This window comes from Clarias gariepinus, chromosome 9, assembly GCF_024256425.1.
Source record: "Clarias gariepinus isolate MV-2021 ecotype Netherlands chromosome 9, CGAR_prim_01v2, whole genome shotgun sequence".
Taxonomy (NCBI): Eukaryota; Metazoa; Chordata; class Actinopteri; order Siluriformes; family Clariidae; genus Clarias; species Clarias gariepinus.
The window spans coordinates 34,337,501-34,358,782 of NC_071108.1; the positions used below are offsets into that span (position 1 = coordinate 34,337,501).

Genomic DNA, 21,282 nt, shown 5'->3' on the forward strand with positions numbered 1-21,282 from the left:
TTCACTGCCACACGTATCAAACACAGTGTGACCCCGAGGCCACTGAGGGCGTTTTCACATGAGGGTTTCTGAGAAGGCTTCACCCCAGAGTCTGGTCTGTGTTTAATCAGTGTGAACACAATCATTCTGCACTCGGGAACCTGCTGAAGTCTTGTTATAGACGGGGACACGAGGACGATCCCTGGCCAGCAGGGGGAGCCGGTTGGAGGCGGGCGTTCCTGGGCACATGTCAGTCATGCCGAGTGTGAAAGCGGCCTCAGATCTAATGCTGATTTAATCCTGTCTAGATGAGCGTCTAATCATGGGAGGAAAAGTGCCAACTTCAAGCACAAAGAGTTTTGGTTTATTAACAGACCTTTCATCCTAGCCTCATGAGACCCTGGTGTCCTCATATGGAGACATCACCATTCTTTTCCGGCTTCATTGTGTGTGTGTGTGTATTGTTGTAAGATTTGTATGAGAGCCGTGTTTTAGTCTTTTGCTGCAAACTTCTTCCTGTTTGAAGACATTGATCAAGTTGTTGCTAATGAACAGAGTCAGTGAGGAGAAATAACGAGGCAGGCGATACGAGAGTCTGGGTCTCGGGAGGTTAAACCCTATTACTCAGTAACGACTTCGTGTCGATGCGTATCAGTTGAAAGCGCCGTACAAATAAAACCGGACTTAAATTGAAGTTTTTATTTAAATTACACATCTCGGATTGACTCCTGTAGTTCCATGTGGATTGTCTCTATTTACGAGATAAAAATCTTCGTATTTGGTTTAGATAACGTTTGTCTCAGAAATAATATTCTGCAAACAGGCCCGTGGCGAAAAGTAATAAAAAATAAACAAGTGAATAAACACGGAGCACGAGCAAACAGCACAGATACATTAATATTGAATCATACACCCAGCTAACTTCAGTATTCAGAAATGAAAATCTACCTCCGGTCACGGTGGCGAGTATTAAAAGTTAAAAACACGGAGCTGACGTGAGCTGTTAGTTTATTTGTTTGTGATTTCACTGCTCATTGCTCCCACTGCGTCTCGCTCTTCATCACTTTATCACTGTGATGAGGTGGATTAAGTATGAGGAAACTTTTATCCATGATGTATAAATGATATGTGTGTGTCCGTGTGTATCTGTGTGTGTCAGGTTTCAGACAGGTGCGACTACGTCTACGTTAACGGTAAGGAGATGAAGGGACGAGTGCGGATGCTGGTGAACTTCACCTACAGCTTTGCGACGGCTCAGCTGGAGATGAACGTGTGGATCCCGCGTCTGCCGCTCCACATCGAGGTCTCGGACACGGAGCTGAGCCCCGTAAAAGGCTGGAGGATCCCAGCGACGCCCAACACGCCAAGGTGAGTCCCGGGGAAAGCGAGCGAAATGGTAAATGACCAAAACCAAGTCAAGTTGAAGGTCAGTGAGGTTATATTGTCTAAACATCTCAGTTTCCATAGTCCTCAGTCAGACACCACAAGGTCGAGGGTACAGGCATAGTGTGTGGCACACAATGTGCCTGTTCAGCTCCAAGCCTTGCATCTGGTACCATATTATACTTGGTGACAGAGGTAATGTGTATGAACACCTTCCCCAGGGTTGTTACCATGTGCACATGCCAAGGCCTCTAACCTCCAGGCCACTGAGACACACAAGGTTAGTGGCAGGAAAATTGAGAAACCTCAATGAAGATACCATAGGCCTAGAGAGAAATATTCAACCTGCATAAAGGATTCCCAGTTTTTCAGATCATTATAATTATCTTATAGCAGGATTTGGATATCGACGACACCACAGGCATCCAATCTTCTCCATAAATGATTTGTTTGGGTGCAGATGTTCATTACAACCAAGTAGGAGCGAGCGAAATGGTAAATAATGTTATTGCAGACACTGGTGAAACAAGACCAAAGCAAGTCAAGATGAAGGTCAATGAGGTTATATTGTCTAAACATCTCAGGTTCCATAGTCCTCAGTCAGACACTGGCTTACACCACAAGGCAGGAAAATTGAGTCATACCTGATGGTCCATCAAAAGCCAAGATCTGCAGATACTTAGGGATGGGAATCAGCATGGACCAGTCAGTACGATATTGTCATGATACCCACTGTAGGTGTAGATCCAATTTGTGTTGCGATTTTGTACAAATTGTAATAAATTTTTATTCAATTTAATATACCTTAGAACACACCACCTGTAGGATCATAAAGGAATTGCAACATTATAAGACATGAAAGATCCATTACACGTACAATTTTTTTATGTATCTACAAAAAAATTAACTTTGGAGTCATTTTTTTTTAAATCTCTACCCTACTCAAATAAGGTGTGCCTCCTGCTTACTTGATTGGAATAAAACCCAGAACATTCTACATGAGCATTAGTGATTTCAGGCCTTAGTGAAGTTGGGATGTCGAGGAGGCTCCAAAGCTGATGGTTCATTGGGGTTGAGTTCAGTCAGGGCTCTCTGCAGGACACTCGAGTTCTTCTTCCAACACACTCTTAACATGTCATACTTTCCTGAAGCTGGCTTATGGATTTCACAGGGGCGTCTCCATGGTTTTCTCTCAGGTCCTCAGGAGTGACCGCACCTACTGGCTGTTTAGGTCGAAGTCTTTTATTTTGTCTGTGTCGTGGTTTCCCAATGTTCTCCCAGTTCACTGTTCTCTCACTGCTTCCCCTATTTGTGATTAGGTTCAGGTGTGTCTTGTTTATTCCTATTATTGCAATCTGTATTCAAGTGTTTAAGTGAAGTGGAACTCCATTAAACTCCAGTGTCTGTGAGAGCTCGCGATCATCAGCATCATGAGGACATTTTTCTTTTGTGCCATTGCTGAGGGTTCAGTCCCTAGTTTTGTGTCTGTGGTTTGTTTTGGTTTATTTTGATTAATAAACCATACTTTAATCGTTCTTACATTTATATCCTCATCTCAGTTGGATACCTAATGTACAGAAAGATGTTCTAGACAATAATGTGCTTTTAACTTCGTCCCAGGAATGGAGGGAATTATTTGCAGTTTTGAATTATACAGTATGTGTGTGATGCTCAGTCGTCCATATACTTTTGGATTTAGATTTTTTCTTATTCCATAAAGTTTCAGTGCGAAAAAAAAAATGATTTTTTAGTGGTTTTCAGGTAAAAACAAATGGCTGTTTTGCTGTCAAGCCCACCACCCTGAGCAGCGCTGGCTGTAGATGTAAGCTTACACGGATCTGTGTTTAGGAGGAGCGCAGTTTGTTGCTACAGAAAAAAAAACATCTGGCAGAAAACATCCAAATAAAAACCAGCGATGCAACAGAAACTATGTTTCTCATGCAAGTCCTCACTTTGTCGTATCATTCGATTTCTTCAGGCTTCACATCACCTCAGGGGAAATGTCTGGATTTTGCTGCAATCTTTTTATTCAAGTATTTTCCTAATCTGGTTGAATCTAAGTGGACTGTCACACATCCACACTTAGTGAACCCTCGACGTTCGACGTTTTCAAGAGGATATTTAAACAGCGCGCAGCGGGTTCTTCATTCTCTCTCACTTATCAGATTTGTGTGACATCCTCCTGACATGTCATCAGTTACTCAAACACCTACACATGAACTTTAAGTAAAGTGGAACTCAGAAGATCTGATTATTTTCTGGAAGATCTGATTCCAGCACACTTCTGCTCTCATGCCTAGAAACATGTTTGCTTGGAAACTTGTAGTTATTTCCCACTTGGGTTTGAGAGTTTGTGTGTGTGTGTGTGTGTGTGTGTTTGAGAGATAGACGGAGAGAAACAGAGAGAGATAAATAATGCTGTACCCGGATTGCAGAGGCGCAGCCCCACAGTCTGAGTACAGAAACTCAGCAGGCTGAATAAATCCGAGATGAAGAGGAAGAAGAATAAAACATGGCTCAGCCGCTCGAGTGGCCAGACACACAGCAGGCACGCCGTCTCATTTCTACCGGAGTTTCTCACACATGCGCTCATAGCAAATAGACAGAAATGAAGTTTTATTTATTTTTTTTTAACAAAAACACGTCAATAATTTATCGGCTTGTGTTTTTTCCCTCTTCATTCACATGGGCGCGGCGAGGTGGTGTAGCGGTTGGCTCTGTCGCCCTGCACCTCCAGGTCCTGGGTTCGATTCCCTGCGTCAGATCTGTGTGCATGGAGTTTGCATGTTCTCTCTGTGCTTGATGGGTTTTTCTCCCACGTCGTACAAAATGGGAATAAATATAACAGTCATCGTTGGCCCCTACGGTTCGTAGTTGGACCACAGATGTTCCTACAGTAGATGGATTCACTTTAACACACAATGTAGTAGAGGTCACATCTGGGTTAATATCCATTACTAAGAAAGATCAAAGAAATCTATAATATGAAATAAGAATATATTGTAGTTTGCCAACAAGTCTTTCTTTTTATTTGTTTGTGTGTTTGTTTTTGTCTTATTTTATTTAAGGCTCATATATATAAGCTTACATTCACGTTACCTGCCATGTTGCTCGATTCAGATTTTTATTTTTTTCCAATCGTATATTGCAGTTCACATTCGTAATTAATTTTCTCTGACTTCAATAAGGAAGCTTCTGTACTCTGAAACAGCACACACACGCACATTGATACGTCTTTGCTCACTTTATCTGAGTGAAATCATGTCATATTTGTGTGACTACTCATTCATTTCAAACGCAATTTTATCAAAATATATCTGCTTGAGGAACTCTGGAGGAACGGCAAACAGTTAGACAGTTGGATTTGTTTTAGCATCTGTTGCTAGCGCTGCAATGAAATCGCCGCACTCCTGGTGCGGACTAATGACGTCAATACAGTACGTAGAGGCAAAAAGTCCCATGAATTCCCATCTGCCCGTTCTCATCCAGGTCAAATGATCGCGTATCGGATATCTAGGACCACAAATGAAAGTATGGCAAAACAAGTCTGCAACTGGTTCATTGTGGGTTTATTTAAGAGATTTTATTTACAATGATGTTGAGCGATTATAAAAGTTACAACTAAAAGCTGAAGAAGGCTAGGTTATGTGTTAGCAGTTATTCACTAACCTATCCATCTTTAGTATATAAGAAACCATAGATGAAGCTCCATCTCAGCCCTGTTTTAATTTTTATATTGCTGAACAGAGTAAAAATTGGATATCATTGCAGAATAACACTGTTATAGTCAGACCCAATGGATCCGTTGCTATTTAAAGACCATGAAATTGGCTTACAAAGTTTTACACTGATTTATCTCTGCTGTCTTTTGTGCTCGTTTTGGGTAAATAAAATGGTGAGGTTTTAGTGTGCATGAGCCCCAAGCTGGAGGAGGTCAAGTCTTACCACTGTTTTATTCTTCAGGAATATTGTAAACATCACAAATAATCTCAAATCCAAAAAGTGTGGGTGTATATATATCTGTCCGAACGGGGAAATTTTCATAATGAGGCTCGTATAAAATGGCATTTTATGCGTTTTTTCAAGTTCACAAATAGCGAGAACCTGAAGCTCCCTCTGACTCTTACCGAGCACTGGGATTGGAGACTCCTTCCATTCATGTTACATCTTTACAGAGGATAGGTGTAGGTCTAGTGTTATTCCTTTACTTATGTTAATACACACATTTGCACACAGACTGAGTACAGTGCACCAGGGTGCCCTCTCACCGATCTCCAGCGTTCCCTCTCGTTGTGTCTGTTTTTGTGCTACAGCTCGAGTCGTGATGTTTGGAGATTCTCAAGCACTTGTTCGAAATGTTGTGTAACAGCTGTGTTCGCTCGAGTGCTGCTGGAGACGGAGGGATGGGTTTCGGTGCTTTAATGAAGCAGCGAGTGAAGTGGTTTCACATCAGCTTGAAAATGACAATCAGAAATGTTTACGAGGATAACCCGAAGCGACATCGCCTTCCTGAAGAGGCTCTGATTGGACCGCTCTCTGTACGATAAATTCCCTCAGGCTCTCTCGCACAAATTGAGTAAATGATGGACGACATAAAAATGATGCAAGCTTTGCATTTTAAGTTTTTCTTTTTTTTTTTCACTGATGAGCTGTGACGACAAATAAATCACATGACCTCTAAGTATAGATAAGGACCAATCTGTTCTTGGAGTTTTATGGGATTAGATAAAAAAAAAAAAAAAAAGTAATTTAGTTATTGTTATCCTAATACAGATACGCGTTTCTCTCTGAAGCACCGAACAATGATCGTAGTCTTACTTGAGGTAGACTATAACTGTAGATAAAATACTTTTTTGGATATAAACCCAACTGGTTAAAAGATACCAAAAAATTATCATTCTTTTTACCCAGAAATAAACAGCATTAGCTAGTAAACGTGACTTGACGTCTCCACACACTGGTGAGATCATTAAGGAGTACCAATGGTACTTTGTTGCCAGGTGGATTGAAACAATAATATGACAGTTATAGTCAACTAAATACACTGCAATAGTGCTTAATTAAGCTTTATAAATAGAAACTAACAATTGTAGTAATGCTAGTGGATGGGCGTAGTGTAGAGTTCGGTGATATTTCGTGAAACTGATCAATGACGATCTGGTTTTGTTATATAACGTTGGAGACGTGATTCCAGTTCTGACCTTCACTACCCCGGGGCGAGGCAGACGGCTTAACACCATCGCAGCTCTCGTGAGGAGACACGGCAGGACACGGGCATTAATACGGCTGTGAAGCGCAGACAAACGCGTGTACACGAGCGAGGGAGCGGGAGGACGAATGAAGCGGAACGATTGCGTTGAGATGGCAGCGTGGCTCCTGTCCTGATTGCTGCAGCTGATTAAGAACTGATTAGATTTGTGATTGCATCAAACCCCAGTGGAACCGCATACGGTGGTGTTTGTGTAGAGTCGTTTAATTAAACGTCTACACACACATGCTCTCCCTCCCTCTCTCTCTCTCAAGATAAACAAATGTTAGTGTTAGCGTTCGATCATTCCCATCATCATCACACCTGTTAGAGCAGAAGCCAAACTCCATGCCTTCCCAGTACTTTCATTTCAGTGAAAGTGTGATTAATTCCGTTCGCTCTGAAATGAAATAAACGCAAGAAATGGAAGATATTAAGCTGTTGCTGTAACATTACATCATCCACTCCAGTGTACAGAACATCCCGTTATCCGATCAATAAGAGAGGTCTCGTTTCATCGTCCTGTTCTCTTTTATTCTCTGATGGTTTACTCGTTTGTCTTACCCTTTTCATTTTTTAAATAGAGTTCTCCATTTAATTACATTTGAGAGCATCTGGCCGGGGGTATTACCATATCTTACACCACAGTGTAGCTCTAAATCACAGGTTTATAATCTTATTATATTACTGGACTCGTTCTAATACATTAGCCTTGCTATGGTAACAGCTCCTACTGTAAGCTCAGACAAGTTGAAAAATTAAGTAATGTTTAATAAAAGCTTAAGTAAGTTTAACTTAAATGCTAAGTTGACTTAACTTAAAACCGTTGGTAATATCAATTGCTTTACCCAATCACACCACTTAATATCTTAAGTTAAAGTGAGAATTTTGATTTTTATTGAACTAAAAGTGTTTAAATTATATATCTTTTTAAATCAAAACACAGTATATTCTTTTTCCGTTTTTTGTTTAAACAGCAACAAAAATGAAAATCAAGAACATGTCGTGTCTTATAAACCTTTTTTTGTTCATTATTTAAACAGAGGTTTAATCATAGTCCATGCAGAGCATACATCAGTCCAAAAAGGACACTGAAGGCCTGAGGCATGTTGGCCAGTTTATCCATCACCACACTCCCTTCCAAGATGATGTTCACTCTGGATGGGTTGAGCTGAGGTTTTTCTTGATCAATGTAGAGGACTCACACTAGTGTTTTACTGTACAAGTCTTGTCCAACAAAAAGTACCTCTATTTACATCCACCTATTTATATTTATCATGTGCATAAAATTAAGCATTCTGTAAATCATTAAAGTAAACGTTAAATACCAAGCAGTCCTTAAAAATATAATAATGAAGGAAGAGGTGGAAAACAGCCTATCACATTAGTTAAAGCTCACAAACAGACCATGAAATGATAAGGTGGCTAAATTATCGTACGGTTGACTAACAAGTGAAATAATCATCAAACTAATTAAAACATCACGTTGTACTGCTCCAAAACAGCCAAAAGAGTAATAAGAACGTTATACCAGTAAGATAGCTAACTTAGCGGGTGAAATTACGTTAAATGCGCGTTCGTGTTCCCAGTTAGCAGGTGAAAAATGTCCGTCAAATTGTTGAACATTACAACATTATTGTAACATTACAATATTACAATATATTACAGTACAGTATATTATATACAGTATATAATATGCTGCCACACGCGGCCCCTCCAGTGCAAAATACAGCAAAAAAAGCGTCAGGTTTATACTTATCGCCAATAGCACTCACCAGATTCAGTAGACTGCGGTACAACAGTCCGACCCGCCGCTCTCCGGTCCCACCTGCTGGAAGCAGCCTCGGCGCGGTCACCTGGTGGGAGGTTAATACGGACCAGCGTCCGCCCAAAGCGCCCGTTAAACCAGCTTAGTTAACGGCAGTCAAAGTAACAGGTGATAAAACTTTTGTCGAGCTGATTTTTCAACGGCTCACAATCAGCCTCTTGAATGAAAGACAACATTAAAAGAAGAAGAGGTGAAAAATAGACTGTGGTCGAATCAGGTGAGTGAAATAACCTAAATGGCGCGTGCGCATTCATCTCGTGTGTTGCCTAAAGAAACAGCCAATCATCAACTTTAAATTTGGTCTCTAGGGAGAGAAAGAGGCGTGGCCACGACTAAGACTGAAGACTAAGATCAAATGCAAGTATATTGTATTACAAAATAGTACAATATACTTACCTATAATAGTTAAGCAATCAAATTTAAAATTATTTTGTACATCGTAATTGATTGTTTAATTAGATATCAAATCCTGGTTTACAGTTCCCCCACTACCTCTATAGAAACAGGTTAAAAACGTGTGTACGTAAAAGTAGAGCATTTATGTAAGGAGACTCCAGTGTCAGAGATAGGGGGTGTTTTCACGTTAGGCATGATGGAGTTGTACTGGGGGTAGCTCAGTGGTTAAGGCATTGGACTACGGTTTGGAAGATCCCAGGTTCAAACCCCACAACCACCAAGTTGCCTCTGTTGGGCCCTTGAGCAAGGCCCTTAACCCTCAACTGCTCAGATGTATAATAAGATAAAAATGTAAGTCGCTCTGGATAAGAGCGTCTGCCAAATGCATAAATGTAAATTTAAATGTAGATGTACTGTGTCCAGGAACGATTGCCACCCCCTCCCCAACCACCTCTTCAAGCAGACTCGGGCACATTTCCCAAGTGCGGAACCATTGTGTTCTCACTGACTTTAGCGTCAAGTGTTCCAGTAAACGATCCTGGTGCAGTAATGTGAAAATGCCCGGGGTAGGCTGGGGTTTAAGCTTTCTGACATCCTTATTACAAGCAGCATTTTTTTTTTTCAAGGATGTGTTAACTTTTTACAAGTAAACATACAGAGAGACGTTAGTGAAGAACCGTTATAGCTGCTGTTTATAGCTACATTGATTATTTTTTATGCTTTTATGGGGGCACACAATCATTTACACACTACAGGCAATTTGGGAACACCAACGGGCCTAACCTGCGTGTCTTTGTACCGGAGTACCTGGAGGAAAGCCACCAAACACAGGGAGAACATGCACTCCACAAGGAGAACCTTATGCACATAGACCCTAAGGCCAGAATTGAACCCGGGGTGACTCGAAGTGCCAGGGGACAGTCCCTACCACCAAGCCCCTGTGCCACCCATGCATTTGTTCGGTGTGAAAAAACAGTGAACTTTAGTGAGAACAGGGGGCATGACACCTGCTGAGCACTCGTGTCGTTTTCTAGAACATCCTGTTCTTGTGTTTAGGTTAGAAAGATGTTTTCTATTACAAATCAAAGGCGTTGTGTTTTATTAGAGTGTGTCCGCATGTGTCTGTGTTAGCTGTGAGCATGAGCTGAGTGAAAGCGTCTCTTATCTTTTCCTGCCAGTAAGGATACGGATCCTGTTCCAGTCTGATCTCTTATCAGCATTCGCTCAGAGTTGTAGTTTTAGAGACAGTGTCCTCTTTCATGCAAGAACACAAAACTTTCCCTTTTGTCTCTGAATCTTCTGGCCTCCTCTCTCTCTTCCTTTCACTCTCTCTCCCTCTCTCATCCTTTTCTCTCTAAACACTGCGTTCGATATTTTCATCTTGTCTCTCGCACTAGACGCTTGTCTTCCTAGTGATCTCTGGCTCCTTCTTTTCTTCCACACAGTAGCGACTTTCCTCTCAAGACGGCGCTCCCTGAAGGGCCGGCTTATGTGGAAGTGACACACTGTGAAAGCATTAGTGACTGAGCGAGATTGTAGCACGGCTCCCCGAGGCACTCTGTCTCTTTCACTGCACATTTAAATCCTCCACTTCTGCTCTTAAGAGACGAGTTTGCTGTTTTTCCTCCCGCCGCAGAGGCACTGGGAGTGTGGGCTAAAGCTAATTCCTGACTGCATTGTGTGCAGGACGGGGCCGGGTGTCATGTCGGCTCCAGAGCCTGTCTCACCATGTTTAGCTTCAAGCGCAAGAGGCAGAAAATGGAGCTCATGCTAACAACAATGCAGAAAAGAAGAAAAACATGAGGATCTGTTGACTAGTGGCAAAACCACAAGTGTGCTAGCTGCTGATGTTTTAGCTTTAATCTTGTGTGTAGTTCGGATGACAAGAAAACATCTCCCTACACTGTGGCAGGACAAAACATCTGTCACCTCTGTCATTCTATCGCAGCTCCCTCAGACAGCTTTTTTCAACTGAGGTCCAGGATTTCCAGGTTCAGGTGTTACTGATCCCCTGGTGTGACTAAGGTCCAGTTGTAACGGGGTACCAGGTATATCTGACGTCCAGGTTTTTCAGATCTAGGTGTTACTGAGGCCCAGGTAATCCACATCTAAGTGCAACTGAGGTCCAGATGTACCAGGTTTAGGTGCAACTGAGGTCCAGATTTACCAGGTTCAGGTGTAACTGATGTCCAGATGTTTCATGTTTAGGTACAACCATGGTCCAGATGTTTCATGTTCAGGTACAACTATGGTCCAGATGTTTCATGTTCAGGTGCAACTGAGGTCCAGATTTACCAGGTTCAGGTGTAACTGATGTCCAGATGTTTCAGGTTCAGGTGCAACTATGGTCCAGATGTCCCAGGTACAGGTGCAACTGAGGTCCAGATGTTCCAGGTTCAGGTGTACTGTAACTGATGTCCAGATGTTTCATGTTCAGGTACAACTATGGTCCAGATGTTTCATGTTCAGGTACAACTATGGTCCAGATGTTTCATGTTCAGGTACAACTATGGTCCAGATGTTTCATGTTCAGGTGCAACTGAGGTCCAGATTTACCAGGTTCAGGTGTAACTGATGTCCAGATGTTTCAGGTTCAGGTGCAACTATGGTCCAGATGTCCCAGGTACAGGTGCAACTGAGGTCCAGATGTTCCAGGTTCAGGTGTACTGTAACTGATGTCCAGATGTTTCATGTTCAGGTACAACTATGGTCCAGATGTTTCATGTTCAGGTACAACTATGGTCCAGATGTTTCATGTTCAGGTACAACTATGGTCCAGATGTTCCAGGTTCAGGTGCAACTGGGGTCCAGATGTTCTAGGTTCAGGTGTAACTAATGTCCAGATGTTTCAAGTTTAGGTGTAACTGATGTCCAGATGTTCCAGGTGCAGGTGTAACTGATCTCCAGGTGTTCCAGTTCCAGGTGTAACTGAAGTCTAGGTGTAACTGAGCGCCATGTTTTTCAGGTTCAGGTGTAACTGAGGTCCAGATGTCTATCTATCAATCTCACAATTTTTTGCTTTCTCTTTCTCTAGTGCTCCTGTCTCTTTGTGTTTATCTCTATTTTTCAATCTCTCTGTGTGTCTCACAATCTGTTTTTTTAACTCTTTATCTGCCTCTTACTGTTTTTTATTCTGTCTCTCTCTCTCTCTCTCTCCCTCTCTCTATATATATATATATATATATATATATATATATAGTGTGTGTCTGTGGCGATGGAGAAATGCTGATAGATGCTGTTGTTGTGCTTGGTGGCAGCTCCTGCTGTTGAAGCCAGTGCTGTTTTAGCGCACTAATGTGAAATGATTAGCGTAATTGTCCTCCCATCATTAGATGTAGAGACTCATCAAACTTAATGGAGGTGTGACAGCTGAGTGAATCTGCATGTGTGTGTGTGTGTGTGTGTGTGTAGGATTTATGGATGCTAAAAGCAGATATTTGTATATGCATTGTCAGGTCGGTGCGGGACAGTGATGACGAGGATGATGAGGAGCGGAGAGGAAGGCTCTGCACGCTGCAGTATCAGAGAGCCATCGTACGCATCCTCACTCACTTCGTCGCCGAATCCGCCGAAGTCCGAGGTCAGCTGACCTACATGCTGGGCTCTGATTGGCAGATGGACATCACAGGCCTGGTGTGGGACTTCCTGAAAGTGGAGGATCCTCGAATCGCCCGCCTACAAGATGGCCGCCTGCTGGAGGGGGTGGCGACGGGCATGACCAGCATTCAGGTACACGCCTACCTCTCTCGCTATCTCTCTATCTCTCTATCTATGTGCTTTATTTGATCTAGTCATTTTCTTTATTTCCTCGTTTTCTACCCATCCTTCTATCTATTTTTCTGTTTTTACATCAAACTTTTTCAAACCTCTACCTTCTTTCTTTCTTTTTTCTGTCTTTCTGCCCTTTTTATATACGTCCTCCCTTGATATTGTATCCTTTTATCATCTTCAGCTCATTATCACTGCAGTGACTTCTTAATCTAGTGTGTGTGTGTGTGAGTGTTTTTCAATGTCATATCCACAGCAGTTGTTTAGAGGCAGGAGCAGTGATGCCTGTGTGCTTGAGGAGCAGAGTGATCTCTTCTTTATTATGGCCATGATCTCCATGATGTTCATGTTCTGCGTGGTGTTCTTGTTGTTCATTCTGTTCATGTTGTTAGAGCAGAAATGACCCTGAGGGTATGTATGTGAGAGTGCAGACGTGACACACACACATGAGCTGAGCATTATTCTTCTGACAGTTCTGAGATTAAAGCTAATCATGCACTCGGTTACCCCACAGCGTGAGCAGGGATGTACAGATTGTATAAAGTCTGTCAGGTCTGTCACACGGATTAAAGTCGCCATAAACTCTCCGGATGCTAAGTTTTCTTTTTTCCATATGCAGACAGAATTTATTCTCAGAGTCCAGCAGCGATGATGATTTAAGCTTTATGGTGCGTTCTTTAAGCTTTTAATCCTTAACCATCTAAGCAGATCAGCTGAGCTCCTTCAGCTCGTGTTCCTAAGTCGAGTGTGTCCAAAATCCATGAATCGACTCAGATAACAGATACACACCAAAACAACCTCAGGATCGATTTCTCCTCCTGTTCAGGTTCACAGAGTGCGGAGTGTGGATTAGATTTATCAGAATCACATCGTCTGTCTGCGGTGAATATGCAGCTTTACTCGAACCCTGAGCTGAGTTCATTAACTGTGTGTGTGTGTGTGTGTGTGTGTGTGTGTGTGTGCATACTCTACAGGTCCTCTCTCCTCTCTCGGACTCGATCCTGGCGGAGAAGTCGGTGTCTGTTGTAGATGAGCGAGTCAGCATCACTGAACTGGGCTTGCAGTTGGTCAGCGGCCTGGCGCTCCGCCTACAGCTCAGCGCAGGAAGCAACCAAGCCATCAGCGCCACGGCAACCACACAGGAAGTGCTCAACACACCCCAACAGGTGACGCATACTGTACAAACACGCAAAGTCACAATATAGTTTGGTATCTCAGTCCTGCTGCATTATTATTGTCTTGGTACATTGTAATAAAAAATTTATTGCAGTATTAACATTGTAAACGTTTTCCTATATTTCAAAAGGTTCATAAACACTACAAAGTCATAATTGTAATGTATTTTACTTTATTTTCTTCTTATAACTCATTTGAACACATAAACCTAGTATAGACGTCTTCCAAATGGTTGAGATGTCACACCAAGGTTAAAGTATCATTACATTTATAAATACAAAACAAGTCCACTTCACACATAAACGTTGTGTGTAGCACTAATGTTTCTGATAATTAGAGTTTAGTGGCGCTTTATTTAACATGGTATGAGCATACCTCAACCGATTGGTAGAGATGGCTTAATCAGGTTCAACATATTACTCAATATGATATACTGAATCAAAGAAGATTTTCCTTTTTTCATAATCACTGGCAGTGTTGTCAGATATGAGACATAAATAATGAGTTAATATGCATATCTGCTCAAAAAAATAATGACTTTTCATGTTTCTGTTTATAAATTGTTTACGAATACTTATGCCAACGTCACGGCACCCTAATATTTCTTTAGAAGCCAACTTCAGACCCGAGGCATGATCCTGCTTGATTGACTGTGCTGCAGGATAAAGACGGAGCGTTCTTCATTCCTTTAATTAAAAGCTGCTCGGGTGTCAGTAACGAGCTCAACACTCACACTTTAAATTAAGCCAATTACACGGCAGATCTTCAGCTTGTGAAACATTACGGAGCTCTCAGACCTCCCAGTGTGCACCTCTGCACCGTCACTTCCACACTTCGTTGCTGCTCAGTGTAAAAACATTCCATTTATAATCACACAGTCTCTCTCAGACACACACACAGACGCTGTTTCTCCGTGCTCCCTCGCTAGTCCATTTAGACCATATTTTCCCCTCAATATCCCATTTGTTCCGCGGTTGTGATGCGTACCTGTGGGATTGCGGGTTGCTCTCACGGGTTACTCGCAGTAACTGCAGTCGAACGTAATTAAGGTCTATTTAAAGGGCTTCAGAGGAGGAAACTGGGTTAATTATCATCACCTTGATGCACATAATCGGTACCACGCGCCGCTATTGCACACCACCCCACAGCGCTTTATAGACTTTTCCCCCATTCACTCAGGATGAAAGTCTGTCTCGGAACACTTTTCCAGAGCTAGCCTGCTGATGGCTTCTCTTCAACAGCTTCTCTATTAAAAGCGAGACGACATTGACGGCATGTGAATGCTTAATTTTTTTTTTCACAAACAGATGCTTTATATTTGCAACTTAAAGTTCAAAATTTATATTAAAATTTTCAAAATTTCTTGCATGTGTGAACAAGTAGTAGTGTTCATAATGCTGCTTGAGACCTACACAAGGCTTACATCCCATTACCTCATGTTAATCTGCATCAGAGATTTATTATTTATTAAGTGTCTAGGAATGATCTAATGTTAAACCAAACCAAACTCACACCAAATTGTGCATAAATTTGAACCCCATTATCATGTCATAGCTTCGTATTCATATGGTATTCCTAAATGTTTATAATCATAATTTAAAAAACTATTTCATTTAAACGGGTGTCTGGTGATGATGGGATTAAAAAACAAACCCCAACTCAAGGAAAATGCTCATTAGTGTCATTATCAATTAGTATTATTACTTATTATAGTGTCATGACTTTGCATTCATCAGACTTTGCATTCTTAATTTATAAACAAAAGTAATGTGTCTTTCAGAGATAAGTTATATACAGCTTATAACCTTCACAATGTCCTACAACAGGTTTTCGTATCAGTATTATTACTGTTACTTAGTAAGTTACGACAAAACATCCTGACCATACACACCACATGCAGGGTTATTGAATAACACTGATAATCAATTATACACCCAGTAACTGGAGGTAGTATCAGGGGCACCCGAGTCTCACCAGTGCCCATGGAGATCAAAAACCAACCCATCCAGCCCAATCCCACAGAAAAGCTAATGCAGCACAAATCAGTGGAAATAGTCAATACTGTCCACAATATAAAGGCACCAGAACCCAAGCCCAAGACCACCAACCCAGCCTCCAAACTCCCCAGATCCCAATGCGATCAAGCACCTACGGACACATATGGAGGCTCCACCCAGCAACACCACGGCACCCAAATTATTTGCCGCTAACATCCTGGTACCGAACACCTCAGCACACCCCCAGAGGTCAGAGTCACCCGTTGGCACAAGGGAAATTTACACGTAATATAATACTCGGCATAATGTCTTGCGTTGTTGTAATATTGGGTGGGTCATCTAGCTTTCTCTATAACCGGTACACTGGGTAAGACCGTAACTACGATTAGTACTCATGAGGCTAAACATAAGATCAGAACAGACCTAACCTGTTATAAAGGCTTATTCCAGCAGGCACCAGAAAGTGACGCTTCTCTTTTAATATTATAGAGTTTCGCAGACACAAAGTTGGACTAAGACACTCCGTAGGCTGATTTCACTGTATTCTAGGTCATGAACCTATTTGTAATAAAAACTATTACAAATAGGTTCATGACAAAAGTGATAAATTTATGTATTACTCTATAACCTAAATACTTTTAATGAACGTTTATGACAATGTCATGATGCCATAATGACAATTATGTATGTTTTATCTAGCTGTAATGAATGCTATAGGTACATTATATATATATATATATATATATATATATATATATATATATATATATATATATATATTTTCTGGTATTATTGTGACACAGTAATGACAGTTATTTCCTTTTTTTCTGTAGAAGTATTGCTTTGTGTGTGTGTGTGTGTGTGTGCGCGTGTGTGTAGGCCAGCACAGAACTGGAAGATCACATTAGCGTGTGAGACTGCAGTAGTGTCAGGACATATTAAGGACAAAACACATCGTAGACATTCACCGCGCGCGTTTCAGATTACTCAGACAGATCATTATTATAATAATCAATCATTCATGACTGTTCGCATTTCATCACTGTGTGTGTGTGTGTGTGTGTGTGTGGTGATGAGTCAATGGTGGTAGAAATCTTCCCTGCATATCAGAGGATTTGTACTGCATCGGATCTGGAAGCTTAAGACACTCATGTGTGGGCAAATCCCTGTTTGCATGGCCGTGTCCATAATGGAGCTTTCTCATTGGCAGGCCGCGGTTTAATCGCTCCTCTCCTGCTCGGTCTAGCAGAGCTCAGAGCGCAGAGCTTAACCTCACACTGCTTGAAATGTCACACTGATAGAGAGACACAGTGCTCACATTCAGGAGTTTAAGGATATGTGGGAGGGGTCATTGGTTTAGCTCGCTCGAGTCAGGATGCAGATTTACTCAGTTTTGTAAGGAGTAAAAGGAAACAAAGAGAACTCTGGGATTTAACTAGCAAGTGGAGGAAGTCGTAAGATGATGATTTCTTTTTCACTTAAAATCAGTAATATTTGTATTAGTATACTGATGATTTATATGTAAGACTATCCAATGTGGAGAAGAGCGTTCATGACGCCAAGCTATAAGGATGGACGTGTTGTAGAACTGTTAGACTGTTAGTTTATGAATTTATCACACTCATAATGAATCATTTTATTCCATTATAAATTCACAATAATACAGATATTATCACCTGATGTTGGATTAGATTTCTTTATCAACTTGATCTCTTGTAAACCATGCAAAAATAATTTTTTATATATAGATATTATTTTGACTATAACAAACACTAAGATGAAACTTCAGTACTTCACTGAAATATTAAAGATATTTTTTTAAACCATTTTCTAAACTGTGGCACAAAATAACTTTTGTATGAACATAAACACATTCATCCTTTTTCTCATGTAGTTTTGAAATAGCTCTGAAAAAACTAGTGACATCCCAGTGTTCCTCAGTTTTGTCCTCTCATGAGCATGTTGGGTAATACAGTGTACTGAGGTCCCTGCATGATCTTTGCGAATATATACACCACGTCTGTGGCACACAACGCTTGTTTTTTTATCTCTTGGTGCACATTATCAGCACTGCTTTCCTTTGCCTGCTCCATCTTCGGTTGTCATGGGCGTTCCTGCTGTTGCTGCCATGTCTCTCACCAATGGATGGCGTTTGTGGAAGGTGTCGGTGCCCTTGAATGAGGAGCTCCATCATGCTTTTGCCCAGTTCTTCAAGGAACAGTCTCCTCTTGTAGTTTTGTTTACCTCTTTTCAGCTTGGATTGATCGCTCTACAAACCACAAGGCCATTATCGGCACAGTATGATCATATTGTCAGGGGTCAGGGGTAGCTCAGTGGTTAAGGCATTGGACTACTTAAGGCATTGGACTACGGTTCGGAAGATCCCAGGTTCAAACCCCACAACCACCAAGTTGCCACTGTTGGGCCCTTGAGCGCGGCCCTTAACCCTCAACTGCTCAGATGTGTAATGGGATAAAAATGTAAGTCGCTCTGGATAAGAGCGTCTGCCAAATGACTAAATGTAAAATGTAATATTGAAAAGTCTGTATATTATAAATATTAATTATAAGTCTGAATAATATATTGTTATTAGGTTCTCATGAATCCAAAAAAGGGCATAAAGTGTGTGTGTGTGTGTGTGTGTGGTTGTGTGGGCGTACCCGTTTGTTTGTCTGCTTAAAGACGCCTGTATGTTGAGGTTGGAAAAGAAGTGCTTGAACTTGTTTTATATAATAATTGTAGTCTTACCCAATTATTTCCAATGACAATGAACACCAAGTATTTGTCTATAATTATTATTTTTTTTAATATTTTTTATTTATTTGATGTGGTCAAATGCCATGTGCGAACAAAGCTAACATTTAAATCGGTCAGATTTGACCAGAACACAACATGAGGGTTAAGAAGGAATTTTGGACTGTAAAAAGTACCCCATTTGGGACAGTGCCAAGAGGTACAAGCTATCTCACTATGACTAGGTATCCATGTGAAATACAGTGGGGAAAAACAATAGTGCCACATCTGGTCGTATTCTGTGTTTGTATTTTTATTGCCAGTGGTGTAACTCACAGCAGTGACAAACTCCATGTAGTTTTTATTAACAAACGAGAACTTTGGTGGCTGTAATCTTTACATGCTGTACTTTTTCCTCTGTCTGTCCTGTAGGAGGCGCTGATCAGTGCTTGGCTGCAGTTCAGTGACGGCTCCATGGCCCCTCTGGACCTTTATGATCCGGATCACTTTGTGCTGACGGTGATCTCTCTGGATGAGGAGGTGGTGACTGTGAATCAGGATGCGACCGGGCGCTGGCCCATCGTCTCGGCTCAAGCTGAGGGTCAGGGCCCGCTGCTGCGCGTCGAGATGAGCGTCCACGAGTCATGTCAGAAACTCAAACCTCGCCGCAGCATGCTCGCTGCAGGAAACTGCCACGTTCGTGTGAAATATGGCCGTCCAGAGAGCGTCTCACAACCTGAATACGGAGATGACAATGAGAACCATCGGCAGAACTTGAATTTACCGGACCGAACCGGAATGGAGGGCCATTACTTCTACAGCTCTATTTCCAATATGGACGATGATGGAGTGATGAGGAGAATTACCACCACGACAAAGACAGAAATCATCCGGAGAACCGGGGGAGAGAAACTCTCAAACGACGGCAGCCGAATTTCCAACGTTCCTATCGACTTCTCTGATTTCCCAGCCCAGGTGGACCTTCCGCGAGGACACAGCGTCTATGATGATGATTTGATTCAGAACAATCGAGGACTCTCAGACTTGGAAATAGGGATGTACGCCTTGCTAGGAGTCTTCTGTCTGGCTATCTTGGTCTTTCTTATCAATTGCATTTCCTATGCACTGAAGTATCGCCATAAGGAGATGAGCATCGAGGGTCAGGAGAGTCTGAACCACGCACATGACTGGGTGTGGCTGGGAAATGAGGCGGAGCTTCTGGAGAGTCACGTGAGCTTGTCACCCCAAACAGACGAGCAAATCACGATTATGGATTCCAGCATCGGTGGATTAGAGGAAGGAAGCCTTCTGCTCAACGGCGGCTCCTTGCAAAAGAACAGTCATGAGCGTCAAGAGCAGCGAGGAGCCGAGAACAACAGTGGGAAAGATGGGAAAGGGGATTCGCCCACCACTAAAAGGAAGAGGGTAAAATTCACCACCTTCACCACTATTCCAGCCAATGAGACTCTTGGAGAGGAGCCAAATGAGGAGATAAAGTGGGTGTGTCAGGATGTAGACATGGTAGAGTCCAAAGAACTGAAGAACTACATGGAGCGGCTAAACGACAGTGTTCTAAAAGACGTGGCGTAGTCGTAGGCAAAGTGACAGCGAGTGTTAAACTGCAGAACTCACCCTTATGCCTTCTTCATAGAGCCAGGATTCAGTCACAGGAACATCACAAGCTCTCTGAGATACAGAAGAATCACGGGACAGAACATTTGTGCGTTTGTTGTAGTCTCTGATCAACATGGCAGCTGCCAAAGGACTTGCTACCTGATGTCATGGTACTCGTGGCAAAAGTTTTTAAATCAAGAAACAGAAAAATCCAACTTTCATTTATTGTTCATTTAATGCCCTTGACTTTGTTCCTTATCCTCTTCATTTATAAACAATTTTATTTTAGCGTCTTTTCTAGTTAAAAAAAAAAAAAAGGACACCATTGGCAGGCTTGCGGATGATACACACATACATACACACACATATACACGGATGAGTGTAATATTAATGCATATTGTACCACTGTAAATAAAGTGCACAGAATTGTTTTGACAGATCCGATGTGCTTTTGCGTATCCTTCCATCGGCTCTTGTGTTCCTCTCATCGAGACAAAACCTGGATCTGGCATTTGTAGAGTTAAAGATATATTCATGCATATAATATAAACACCGTATTCCCCTAATCTTCCACCTCAGCACACTAAATTATTCCATTTTATCCCTCTGTGCCCTGTTTAAACGCAATTTTATTCCCCGAATCTTTGGTATGCAAACGCATCGCTTGCTGCGAGCATCTGACACAAGCTGTTTTGAGCCAGATAGTGAAATAAATTCGTCTCTGTTCTAATTTAATCATTTGTGACCGGGACGATTTTCATAATGCCAAAAAAAGGGCACTAAAAAAATTCACAGCTAATTTAAATCAATTATAAATCCAGCATCATTAGAGCAAAACAGCAGGAGGCAGAAGAACAGTTAAAGAAGGACAAGCTGAACATTGCTAATATGAATTTAGTGCCTAAAACGTGATTTAAAAAAAATAGTGTTTTGTGTTTTTCCCTCTTTGCAACAGCATATATACTGTTTCAATATAAAAAGAAAAATAGAAAAATCTCTGATCCACTGGTATTTCTAATCGTGCTTTCAAATCTGTTTTGTAGAGTTTTGTGGGTTTTCTCATTGCACATAATTAAACTAACGAAAAAAGCTTAAATAACACTGTCTGAGTGGTGTGTAGGGGTGAACGCATCTTGTAAGACTCATTCATTAATTGGGAA

The 21,282-nt window shown here is 41.6% G+C and overlaps 1 protein-coding gene across 1 annotated transcript in view; it reads left to right on the top strand.

Moving 5' to 3' along the window:
• si:dkeyp-14d3.1 (transmembrane protein 132C) overlaps window positions 1-20,561 on the top strand; it is a 235,917-nt gene extending 215,356 nt beyond the window's left edge. The window contains exons 6-9 of the mRNA XM_053504142.1: window positions 1,139-1,347; window positions 12,290-12,563; window positions 13,577-13,768; window positions 18,941-20,561. Of these exons, the coding sequence (XP_053360117.1) occupies window positions 1,139-1,347; window positions 12,290-12,563; window positions 13,577-13,768; window positions 18,941-20,098 (1,833 nt within the window). The 3' untranslated portion in view covers window positions 20,099-20,561. The remainder of the gene's footprint in view (window positions 1-1,138; window positions 1,348-12,289; window positions 12,564-13,576; window positions 13,769-18,940) is intronic.
• Window positions 20,562-21,282: the final 721 nt, after the last annotated feature.